We start from the raw sequence: 12972 nt of genomic DNA on the forward strand, positions 1-12972 counted from the left end.
CAGCATTGTTGGAATGGAGGCGGAGCTGACTGGGGAGTGGTCTCTTCCTGCCTGCCTCTATTTCCAGTAAGTGGACAGTCATTCAAAAGTGAATGATTACGGTTTACACTGAATGACATGTTCAGACGCTGCATGCATTTAAACGGGAGGATCATCATTTAGATTTACACGGGATTCTGAATGACTCTGAATGATAATCGTTCTGCGTAAAAGGGCCATAAGTTATCAGAGACCTATAGGCACACTGATAAGTCATCAGAGACCGAGCCCTACAGGCACACTACTGAGTCAACAGCGACCGAGCCCTACAGGCACACTACTAAGTCAACAGCGACCAAGCCCTACAGGCACACTACTGAGTCATCAGAGACCGAGCCCTACAGGCACACTATTGAGTCATCAGAGACCGAGCCCTACAGGCACACTACTGTGTTATCAGAGACCGAACCCTACAGGCACACTACTCAGTCATCAGAGACCAAGCCCTACAGGCACACTATTGAGTCATCAGAGACTGAAGCCTACAGGCACACTACTCAGTCATCAGAGATCAAGCCCTACAGGCACACTATTGAGTCATCAGAGACCGAGCCCTACAGACACACTACTAAATCATCAGAGACCGAGCCCTACAAGCACACTACTCAGTCATCAGAGACCAACCCCTACAGGCACACTACTAAATCATCAGAGACCCAGTCCTATAGGCACACTACTGAGTCATCAGAGACTGAGGACTATACACACTAATGAGTCAGAGACAAAGAACTGTACACATTGCTGAGTCCTCAGAGACTGCCTCAGTATTGTGTTATTGTACTCAAACAGCACTATACAATCTACTAAGACATCAAACACTAAGCGCTATGCACACCATCACAATACTTTTGTACACCAATCACTAAACACTGTACCAGAGACTAATCATGTAACATAAATCTATGTCATAGTATGAAAATTCAACAGGCCTCGATAGACATGGCTAGGGTCAATTACCTAGGGGCCTCCACCACCCAACTCAACAGGAATTTTATATGCATTTTGGCGAATAAGAATGCTAATTTATCTGTCAACATTTAAGGGGAAAGGGGAAGGGACTTGTTATTTGTGTAGCGCCAACTTATTCCACTTTCAGGTAATTTTTTTATTTATTACCCCCCAGCAAACTGGGTACTCATTTTATCAACCTCATAAGGATGGAAGGCTGAGTCAACCTTGAGCCGGCTACCTGAACCAATGCGGGGATTGAACACTCAACCTTCAGGTCGTGAGCGGGAGCTTAGGACTGCATACTGCTGCCTTAACACTCTGTGCCACACGTGGCCCCTAAAAGTTTAACATTTAACTATTTCATCCAGGACATAATGTGGCTGAAATGGGAGCTTATAAACAAGGGGGCCTAACTCTTGTTGGACCCCTCCTCTATGCTACTGAGTAGCAACAACCTGTGCATGACTCCCCTCTCCAAAAGGGACAACATTTTGAACAAGGGTCTGAAGGGGGAAACAAAAGCCATGCCCTTCTGTCCTTGGTAACAAAACCTGGTGCCTCCATGCTACCGGGGCCCCTCTGTTTGGGTACCCTGCTGTGTAGCACCATATTTACATTAGTTGCTATATCTTGCCCAGGAGTAGGGGAATATTTCTGCAGCTTTGACCCATTTCATCTGCTAATTACGATGCTTCTTATAGAGCGCAGTGCATGTAGAACACGTTGATAAGAGCCATACCGTGTGATTGTGCGCAGTGATCACAGCAGTCCCGTCTTCCATGTAGTGGGTTGTAGTGAAGTTCCTAGCGAACAATCCCCTAGAAAATAATTAAACATTTGTATTATTAGCTCAGGCAGAAAAAAATAGCCCCACATTTCACTATCTTATTTCCATTACAAGACATGAAAGCGCTCACTGAAAATATTACAATAGAAGAATGGGTAATCGCCATCTGTGTTCTCAAAGAAATCTTCACTTTGAGATTATAAAATGGTAGAAATTCATATTAATTATCAGACAGGAAATGGAGCAATTAAATGGGATTAAAAACAACCTCGTTTGGCTCGATTTACCAGGATACATCTCCGTGTCCAGCTATTAATTACGCTAAATTTTTATTGTAAACACATTGAGCTACATTACGTTTGCAATTTAATAGCATAGAAAATGGAAATGGCAGAGATAGAATTGGCACCGAAGTCCCAGGACGTAGACTTAAAGGGGTTGTCCATTTGTAAACTATTGAGTGCCTATCCTTAGGATACGTCAATAGTAGATCGGCAAGGGATCTACACCAATCAGCTGTTCTTTTGGCTGGTGCACTGTGTTGACTTTGCAGGAAGCAGATAGCTCCATTCCCACTGCATTATAACTGTGAAAACATTCCCACTGCAGTGGCCAAGCTTGGTATTGCAAGCCAAGCACCCATTCATTTTAATGAGAACTTGGCCTGCAGTACCATGCCTGGTCATTGCAGTGTGAACGGAACTGTCTGCTTCCTGCAGAAAACAGCCCGGTAAATGATGGTAAACAGCTGATCGGTGGAACTCTAAAGTGACGGACGCTCACCGATTTACTACTGTCGAGGTTTCCTGAAGATAGATCATCAATAGTTTACAACTTGACAACCCCTTTAAAATAGTCACTAACTTTTCAAACAGCTTGTGCTTATATGATACCAATGAGATAAATAGATAGCAGCTTTGCTGTTTTTTCCTCTAAAAAGTGTTGGCCACTAGGGTCTCCCTTCCTCCTAGCTTGCTGTCCACTGATTGACAGGAGACTTGCTGACATTAAAGCATGGTTGAAGAAAGGGGAAAAGCCATGGTGCTCATTGAAGTGTATTGGTATATTCACACGGTAGAATCCCTGCTTAATCATACTGTACATTACTACATGACATATGAATAAAGATTCCTCTTTTTTATTTCTGTATTTCTTAGAGACAGTGAGAGAACATGATATGCAGCTCTGTGTACAGTATGTAGAACACATTACACACAGCACAGCAGCCAGGCTGCTCCCACCTGCACTAAGAGGATTGACAATCAGATGTGCAGAGGAGAAAACTGAGGTAAACAAACCCGGGATACAAATCATATAATGGCTAGATATATTGTTATCCTTAATACACACACACAGGAGCTTATTCTGAAAAGTCATCTGAAAAGGTCCAGAAGGCATGCTTTAAATTTACATAGTGAATTATTGGGCACCATCAAAGTACTGTTAAGAAAAAAAAAGTTTCTGTCCTCCTTTCCCTTCATGTGCATGAGGTAGAACTGCAATGCCACAAACAAGGGGGCACTAATGGTCAGATTTAAAAAAAATGAACAGAATAGAAATAGGAGTTTAAAAGAGAATGTATCTTCTATATATACTCTTTGTAAGTAAAGAAATCCAGCCCCTAGAAGTTGTTGTTTTGCTGCATGCAGTTCCATCTCAGGCAGATATGCAAATGATTAGAGTTGTGATATAATTAGATGAACGGTCTTGTCACCCGAGGCTCTAAAAGTGGTTCCCCCTTGGCCTATAAAAAAGCCCCCAGAAGCTCCTTGTGTGTAGTGACCTCTCTTTTCGCTTGTTGGCCACTAGACGCCTCCACGATGCAATCAGAGATTTTCGCCCGTTACCAGAGTTTGAGAGGGGACGCCCTATTAGAATGTGAGAAGCTGGATGGTCATATAAACTAATTGCCAGACACCTGGGCTGTTCTAACCAGGCTGTTATAAGAGGTATTGGGACCAATGGATGCGTGATGGCACGCACATAGGGCGACCAGGCCCAGAACACCCTTGACGAAACACTAGTATAGAGGATCATCTGATCATCCAACAAGCACAAGCAGCTCCAACTGTTTTGTTGTCCGCCATTCAGAGACAGGTGATGCCATCGTTACAGGCCCTGTGTCTGTTGGAATCATTTCCAAGTGCTTGTCTGAAGGACATTTGATCTCACAGCGCCCATTACATGTACTGCCTTTGACACCCACCGTCGCCTCCTTTTGGAGTGGTGGCATGAACGACTAGACTGGACTAGAACTGGTTTGTCTTCAGTGATGAATCCATATTAAGTTTGGGCACCAACCATGGTCATGTTTGTATGTGGAGACCTCGGGGTGAGCATCTCAATCCTGCCTTTGCTGTAGAGCGACACGTTGCCCCCACTGCTGGGGTGATGGTCTGGGGCCATCACATATGACAGTCACCCAAAACACTGGTACGAGGGACAATGACATCTTAGCGATATGTTCAGGACATCCTGCAGCCACATGTGTTGTCTCATGGCGGCTTCCAATAGGCATTTTCCAGCAGGATAATGCTCAGCCGCACACACAAGGGGGTCACAGGAATGTCCCCAAAACATAGTCACACTTCTATGGTCTGCCCGGTCACCAGAATTATCGCCAACAGAACATGTGCGGGACCATGTGTAGTGACCTGGAGTGTGACACTAAAGTATGAAAGTTCTTAACTGCAAGTCAGGAGCACGTGTCCTAACTACAAGCTCATTTAGCAAAGGGTAGTGATGCTGGATTTCATTTAATAAGAAGATGGAGTCAGGATAGGGAACTAAATAGTTAATTTAACTTAGTAATTTCACTGTAAAGCAATCGTTTTAGGACTTGGGGAGAAACTTTCTGTATGTAACAGAGAGGACATGCAGATCAGAGGACCCAGCAGAAGAAAAAAGCTCCCTGGTTGGTTGAGGGGCAGAGCTAATCGCAGCCGAACTGAAACAAGTTACCAGAGTGGACTAAAAGGGAGAATTTTCTGTTTTCTCTGATCTGTAGCAGTATTCAGATACAGCAGCCACATGAGCCATAGACAAACTTCTATGAAACAGTGCTGTGCAGAGAGGTAGAGACGGTGAGCTGTAATCATCAATTACTGTGAATGGTGGATCTTGTATCATTATCTGTATATAGGTGTCACTTTTTATTGTAATCCTGCTTGTGATATTTGGATAACTGCTGAGAAGTTTTCTATATAGAACAGGAAGTGTCAGACTGTTATTAGGCTAAAGATATGTTTACACGGGGTGATTATTGGCCTAATAATCACTGGAAATAGTGAATTCGGGTGATAGTCGCCCTGTCTACAAGCAGCTGCAGGCAGGACTTTGAGCAACAAATCGATCACCTGTCAGAGTCGCTTGGTTTTTAGCTGAACTAAAAATCAAACGACTATCGGCCCGTGTAAACAGGCAGTTGTTAATATATGAATGACCACTTGCGTCTGCTCCCCGACACTCCTCTGAAGTACTTTCTCCTGGCCAGGGATTTAAAAATCCCCGCCTCCTGAAAGCACTGGGTCTGATAGGCTGAGCGCTCAGCCAATCAGAGGCAGTGTCCAGCTATTCATTGAATTTACAGTGGCGGAGAGGTCATGCATATATATATATTTTTTTTTTCCAGCAGGTAGGGATGATTTTCAGGGAAGGGCTTGTATCCCAAGCCCTTCCCCGAAAATCACTGCGGGGGTTGCCTGCATCCCATTTTTTTTAAACAGTGAACGGAGGCGGGCAGAAGTGATTCTCAACCCACTCTGCCGCCAATTCACGGAATGACCATCGCTCCTCTGTAAAGCACAGAACTGACAGTCTGTGGGATAGCTGTTGGGCGCTTATGCTCCCGATAGTGTAAAGGTACCTTAAGGCTGGTCCACACGGGGCTGATTTCCAGCAGAATGTCCACAGCCGGTATTCCGCTGCAGATCCGCTGCCTCCAAGCCCACATCTGGTTTTATCGCATTTTTCTGTGCGAACTTCGCTCCCTCATTGAGAGCGGGTGAATTCTGCAGCGGAGAGGGCAATAAAATTGGCATGCTGCGGATTTGAAATCCACGCCACAAGTCAATTTCTGCACGGGTTTTGTGCGGGTTATTTTTTTTCGCAGCTTGTGGACAAGATTTTCAAAATTTCGGCCACTTTGCTCCTACTGTAAATGCAACAGAATTTCCAATGCGGAGGATCCACACGGAAATTAAGCTTAGTGTGAACCCCTCCTCAGAGATTAGTATAAGAACTGCAAGACTTCAGGATTTTATTACAAATATAGATCATAGCAGTGAAAAAAACAACAAAAGAACCCACTAAAAATAAGTTTAACATAAAACCCTGATTTATACAATAGGTCATTTTCTGATGGCACATTCCTATTAAATTGGGCTATTTTTGTTTTCATTGAGTGAGAGTCATAAAGTCTAACACAAAACTGTTCTGGTTATTTACAGAGAAAATCCAGTACCTCCACTGCAAAAATCTGTAGAGCTCACCGTATGGATCAGAAGTTGTAAAATGCAAAACATCTAGGTAGACCCTGCCAGGACCTTCCTTCTTAGGCCAAGTTCCGACTTTAGGATAGGCCATCAATGTGTGATCGATAGTGTTCACTATAATAATGATCTCATATTTTCGGAGTTCTCTGCATAATCTGTGATAACTCGCGCTCGCAATGGGGCAATAATTGTTATATCGAGGATTTAATAGAATAATCCGGTCATAAACAAGAAGTTATCAGGCCATCTGTCTGCAACTCAACATTTACATTCCGATCAGTTGTGTTCGGCTGGAGCCGCATTAGGCAGCAGCTGCAGATATAAAGGGATGTCAGGCTCATTCTTATCTGTAATCCAATTCATTCCCCAGACCTATTCTGATGCAGTATCTAATTTATTGGTAATGGCACAAGCTAGGTCATTGACCCTGCAGGCCCTCTCTCCTTGATTGTATTACACTAGGTGCTAGGTCACTATCAGACTGACAAAATAGCACTCAAGTGAGATAATAATGAAATCTCATCACATAGAAGTCTACATCATCTCAGGAAGTCATCTCAATTCTCATCTAACAGACTAATCACATTTCAAAGAGTCACGGAGATAATATCTATCCATCCATCTCTCTTCTGCACCAGGTGCCACTGATCTATTTCACTTTTGGCTACTCCTGAAGGCAGCACTTAGGGGTCCCTTCATTCTCCACTTTTTAACCTCTCCAAGTGGTATCTGGTCTTGGGGTAACGGCCTGGGGTCCCTGCAGCTAAGAATAGTCTTGGTTCTGTAGCAGTTGCTATCAACAGGTCAGAGGAACTGCAGCGCAGTTCAGGAGGCAGCGGCAGACAAAGGAGTAGTTGATACAAAGGTCAAGGTCAGGATGGGTAGAGTTCTTACGTAGAAGGAGAGACAGGTAGGTTAAAGTGGTTGCAATCTGGGAAAACAGTCAAATAACAAGCTGAGGTCTGGACAAGAGGAGATGGGCAAGCTGGGTGAATCAGACATGGGTCATAACTAGAAAATTAGGTAGGAATTTGTAACATCTTTGCAGAAACAAAGGGAGTCTTTTGCTCAGGCACCCTCCAAAAAGGAGGGAGGGTGTCATAAGTAACCAGGGGACAATCCGGATTGGCCAGGTGCAGAAAAGCAGGATGCGTGCATTGGACCTTCAAGAGGCAAAGTGGCCATAGGTGTACCCTACGGGTAACACTGACAATGACAGCAATGGTGCGATGTCTGACACACAGATGCTGCAGGGGAAGCTGATGGACACGACTAATGAGAGGAGGAAGTAGCCGCCCTCGATCAGTGGCCATAACATTATCTAATCAAATATCTATCTAACATCTTTCTTAGGCCTTCTTCACATGGCCGTAGACTTATTTACGTGTGCCCACCGGTGCCGTAAAAACTAGTGAATGGGCACACAAATCTAACGTTTGTGCTCCCGTTCAGATGGCACGGGCCCGGCGCATATACCCGAGGCCGCAATGCCGCTGCCTCCCCTTCCCTCCCTCTCTCCGGCTCACCTCCTCTCTCCTTCTCTCTAGGTGTTTGCAATGGAAGTGGGCGGAATAAGCACGGCCCCCCATTTCTCCTGAGCCAGCAATGGGAGGAGGCGGGGCAGGACAAGGCTTTGCTCCGCCCCTCCCCCTCCCATTGCAAACAGCCGGAGGGGAGGAGAGAGGTGCAGAGAAGAGGGAGGGAGTTAAGCAGTCACACTGTTAAACTCCCTCCCACCTCCCTTTATTGGGCGCTGTCATTGGCTCCCATAGGAGCCCATGCAGCAGCCGACGTATTCCGAATGGAAAGATAGTTCTAGGCCCGGTGCTTATTTGGCCCAGCTGGGTGCTTTTACGCCGCTGGAATACGGCCATATGATCTGATGCATTGGAATCCAATGCATCAGATCGTAGCGTATATCGTCCGGCCGTGAAAACGCTCGTATGAAAGAGCCCAACAATACTTTAGTTTTAATTATTACTATTCTTTATTCAATTATCCCTCTCATGAGATATTTATTTATCCATCTTTATCTCCCATGTATGAAGAGATTATATATCTATTTCTATATATCTTGCTATCCACATACCCACATTTTTTAGTTTCAAATAATAATAATTTTTTATTCAATGTTACTTGTCTCGGATCAGTCTTTCTTAAAGTTCCTTTACATGGGGCGATTATCACTCTAATAATCGCTGGAAACAGTAAATTCGGGTGACAATTTTCCCATGTACAAGGCACTGAATGACTAAATCACTCACTTGGCAGAGTCGCTTGGTTTAGACCTCACCTAAAAACCAAGCGACTATCTGCCTGTGTAAACAGACAGTGATTCATCTTTGAACGACTGCCCGTTTACTGCGACTGGAGGCAGGTGGTTGGAAGAGATCTCCAGTGCGCTCCACTAAAGATCATTGCTTCTGTGTGAAAGCAGAGGAGTGATAGTTGTCAGTTAATTATGCCCAGCAATCATCCTATTTAAAAAGGTAACTTTATATACGGCCAACTTTACATTTCTACACTGCATGTATACATATATGCAGCAAATAACTTTTTCAACACACCAGTATCAATTTAAAGGGAACCAGTCAGCTGGAACATGCTGTCCAAACTGCAGGCATGATGTTATAGAGCAGGAGGATCTGAGAAGATTGATATATAGTTTTCTGGGGAAACATTCAGTATAAATTGTGTTTTATTCATTTATATCTCTGCTCATTCTTAGCTGAGTGGTCCAGTGGGCGGTCCTATCAGTGATTGACAGCTGTGTAGGACTGTACATACAGGGGTAGCTGCCAATCACTGATAGCTCCGCCCATTGGACTGTGCAGCTCAGAATGAGCAGAGATATAAATGAATAAAACACAAGTTATACTGAATGTTTCCCCATAAAACTATACATCAATCTGCTCAGCTCCTCCTACTCTATACCATGTTGTCTATGGTTTGGACAGCCTGTTCCAGCTGAAAGACTTCCTATAAACCAGATAATAAAAAAAAAGTTTGTTCTTAGTCTCCTCATTGATTTAATCACATGTATTGCAAAGGTTTAGAAATAACAGAAAAGCAGGTAATCGATGTCCATCGAAGTAGATGAAGGACACCGGATGACCAATAACTTGAACTAATTAGATCAATACACTTAAGAGAACACATGGTTCAGCATAAATAGATATTGGCTTCTATAAACTGTCTACTAAATAGATTTCATTGATCATATAAGACACTTTTGCATATTTAATTAAAGCAATCCTTTAGACCTAAAGAAGCAAAGAGGGCCAAACCAGCTTCTCCGACTACCTGACAGACTAATGTGCTGCCCTGTCAAAGCAGCTTATAGTCTTACAGGGACCTTTCACATGGGACGGAATAGGCCACACAACGCACCACAAGCCGCAGTGAATTCCACACCAAAATCTGCCCGCTACCTGTGGATTTTCTTGTGGAATTGGCTGCATCCTGTGGCGTAATTCTGTCCCGTGTGAAAGGTCCTTTAGACTACTCATGCATACTATGCACTGAGTGCATCTGGTAGTCAGAGAAGCGGTTCAGCCATCTTTGTTTCTCCCGGACTGGAGAGTCACTTTAAAGTCGCCCCTGTCTGAGATTAGGCACCTTCTTTCAACTCCAGATTTAGGATTAGATATGCATTTGAACTATGGTGCTGGAGGAGAATGCTACGGATACCTTGGACCACCCTGACAATGAACAAGGTAGTGTTAGATCGCCTCAAACCGAAAATATCACTAGAGGGCAAAATCATCAAACAGTGGCTCTCTTTTTGTGGCCACGTGACGCCCGCTAACTCACTGGAAACAGTACTGATGCTCGGCAAGGTCAGTGGAAAGAGAAGATCAGGAAGACAAAGAACAAGATGGCTAGATACAATCAAGGCCACCGCCAACATGTCAATCGCCGAACTGAAAGAAGCCGTGAAAGACAGAAACGCGTGGAGAACATTGATCCATAGAGTGACCGAAGGTCGGATGTGACTGAACAGACAATCATCATCATCGTAGTAGGTTGTGAAGGCAGATGAGGTCCCAATAATGAGGATTTCCAGGAACGTGATTGATAAATAAGTGGAAATGAATGGCCAGATTTGGCCGCCATAAATCTATCACCTCAGCCAAGCAACCAACAACAGTAACTGCGGCTGATAAACCGGAGAAAGCAGCAACACTATAGAATAAATTACAGGAGATAAATGGGAGACTAATTAGTGAATGACACTGATGGATGATTGAGCAATGTTCTAATTCCATGAAGCCGTATTAATTTACTTAGTCATAAGATAATGTTGGATACATTATTCTAAATCTAATTATTTGAAGAATGAGCTCTGTGTTACAGAATGAATGTACAAGTTATGTTCTACAGGTGTCATTGAAAAATCTAGGATGTTAGATAGATCGAGAGTGACAATTTTGGGGTATGGAGCTCATCAGATTTCCTCCACCAGATGGTCGCACACCAGTAAACCACGTCCAGGCCAGAAGTTTAATAAATCCATCCTTTTGTTGTGGCAAATAAACAACAAACATAACACAATCTTCACACTGTTACTTGTCATAGTGTATACAAATACATACAAGTCCCTGGCCGTCCAGTCGCTAAATAACCGACTTAATCTGGTCTACCAATACAGGGCCAGCGCCTTAACATATAGCATGAAGGTCCATCACATCATACTCTTCCAGGGCGTCAACCTAGGAGCCGTCTGTCCACCCGTCATAGAATCATAGAGTGGTAGAGTTAGAAGGGACCTCCAGGGTCATCGGATACAACCCTCTGCTCAGTAAAGGATCATGAAATCATCCCAGACAGATGTCTGTCCAACCTCTGTTTGAAGACTTCCATTGAAGGAGAACTCAACACCTCCTGTGGTAGCCTGTTCCACTCATTGATCAACCTCACTGTCTAATATCTAATCTGTCTCCCCCCTTTCAATTTCATCCCATTGCTTCTAGTCTTTCCTTGTACAAATGAGAATAGGGCTGAACCCAAGGTTCTTGGCTTTCCCAGCAAGCATCAAGCGTCCAGCAATGGACCCATACCTGATCAACTCTGGAGGTTCTCTTTCCTCCAACCACACCCTGACAGGCACTACCTGCTTAAACCCTTTCCCTGCTGAATATTTCTTTAAGGAGATATTCTCAATTCTTCAAGTCCCTGGCCACCCAGTCGCCAAACAACAGACTTAGGCTGCCTTCACACTGGTGATAAAATCGCATAATTTTCATGTGAGAGTGAGTGAAAACGCAGAATTACAAAACCAATGATTTTCAATTGTTTCCTTCACATTTGCGATGCTTTCACTCTTTCAATGTTCCGAGGTAAAAAATAAAAAAATAAAAAATTGCAGCATGCCCTATCTTTCTGCATTTTTTTTAATCTCCCATGTTTCCCAATAGAGCTTCCTTTTTATCACAGCACAAAGCTTGAACTTGTGATTTTCGTGCAATGTGATGCATTTTTAACATTAGAAAGTCCTATTGATGTTTGTGTTGGATTTTTGGCTTTCCCAGCAACTCTGGAGATTCGCTTTTTCTCCAGCCATACCTTGACAGATGTTACCTGATCAAACCCTCTTCCTGCCAAATATTCCTTTAAGGAGACTACCTTCAAGCCCCCCAGAGGATGGATGGATACCCTGTCGGACAGGGGTGCTTAGGGCCCAGTAGTAACATTTATTCTGGGGGCCCACTGAACAGTTGCATGCAATTACCACCTGTCTAACCTGCTATAATGTACTTATTAGTATGCATTGAAGTGGGTGTGCAGCTACCATGCGCTGTTCATACAAGAACATTTTTTGGGGGGGGGAGGGGCAATTCTTGGCTAAGGGCCCACTGGAGATTCACCTGTTACCCTGGGGGACAGTGTCAGCCTGGATAGATACTAGAATAGATACAATTACTGATAGATGAACTTAAAGGGGTTGTCCCGCGCCGAAACGGGTTTTTTTTTTTCAACAGCCCCCCCATTCGGCGCGAGACAAACCCGATGCAGGGACTTAAAAAAAAAACCGCACAGCGCTTACCTTAATCCCCGCGCTCCGGTGACTTCTTACTTACCGGTTGAAGATGGCCGCCGGGATCTTCTCCCTCGGTGGACCGCAGGTCTTCTGTGCGGTCCATTGCCGATTCCAGCCTCCTTATTGGCTGGAATCGGCACGTGACGGGGCGGAGCTACAAGGAGCCGCTCTCCGGCACGAGCGGCCCCATTCAGAAAGGCAGAAGACCGGACTGCGCAGGCACATCTAATCTGGCGATTAGACGCTGAAAATTAGACGGCAGCATGGAGACGAGAACGCTAGCAACGGAACAGGTAAGTGAAAAACTTCTTATAACTTCTGTATGGCTCATAATTAATGCACAATGTACATTACAAAGTGCATTAATATGGCCATACAGAAGTGTATAGACCCACTTGCTGCCGCGGGACAACCCCTTTAAGGCACCAGTACAAGCCAGATATGTACCAATTACTTACAATTATATCAAGGGAAGTTCTCCATTGATGTTTATTATACAGCTGTAGTGGCCCATTACATGCTTTCCTGGTCCCCTCCATAATGTCATACATGTATGTCTTATGTAGATGCACTGTGCAAAACTGTCTTGTCATTTTGTTATGTGTTTTGCACAGCTGCAGCAAGTGAGAGGTTAATGTTTGCAAAGTGTGAGCTGACTGTCT

General features: G+C 44.1%; 1 protein-coding gene across 1 annotated transcript in view; it reads right to left on the minus strand.

Annotated features, from left to right (window-relative positions):
• ADAM12 (ADAM metallopeptidase domain 12) overlaps positions 1-12972 on the minus strand; it is a 465263-nt gene that overhangs the window by 242562 nt on the left and 209729 nt on the right. Inside the window, exon 4 of the mRNA XM_066601144.1 lies at positions 1730-1808. Coding sequence (XP_066457241.1) covers positions 1730-1808 — 79 coding nt within the window. The remainder of the gene's footprint in view (positions 1-1729; positions 1809-12972) is intronic.

The sequence above is a fragment of the Eleutherodactylus coqui genome, chromosome 4, assembly GCF_035609145.1.
Source record: "Eleutherodactylus coqui strain aEleCoq1 chromosome 4, aEleCoq1.hap1, whole genome shotgun sequence".
In the NCBI taxonomy this organism is placed as follows: Eukaryota; Metazoa; Chordata; class Amphibia; order Anura; family Eleutherodactylidae; genus Eleutherodactylus; species Eleutherodactylus coqui.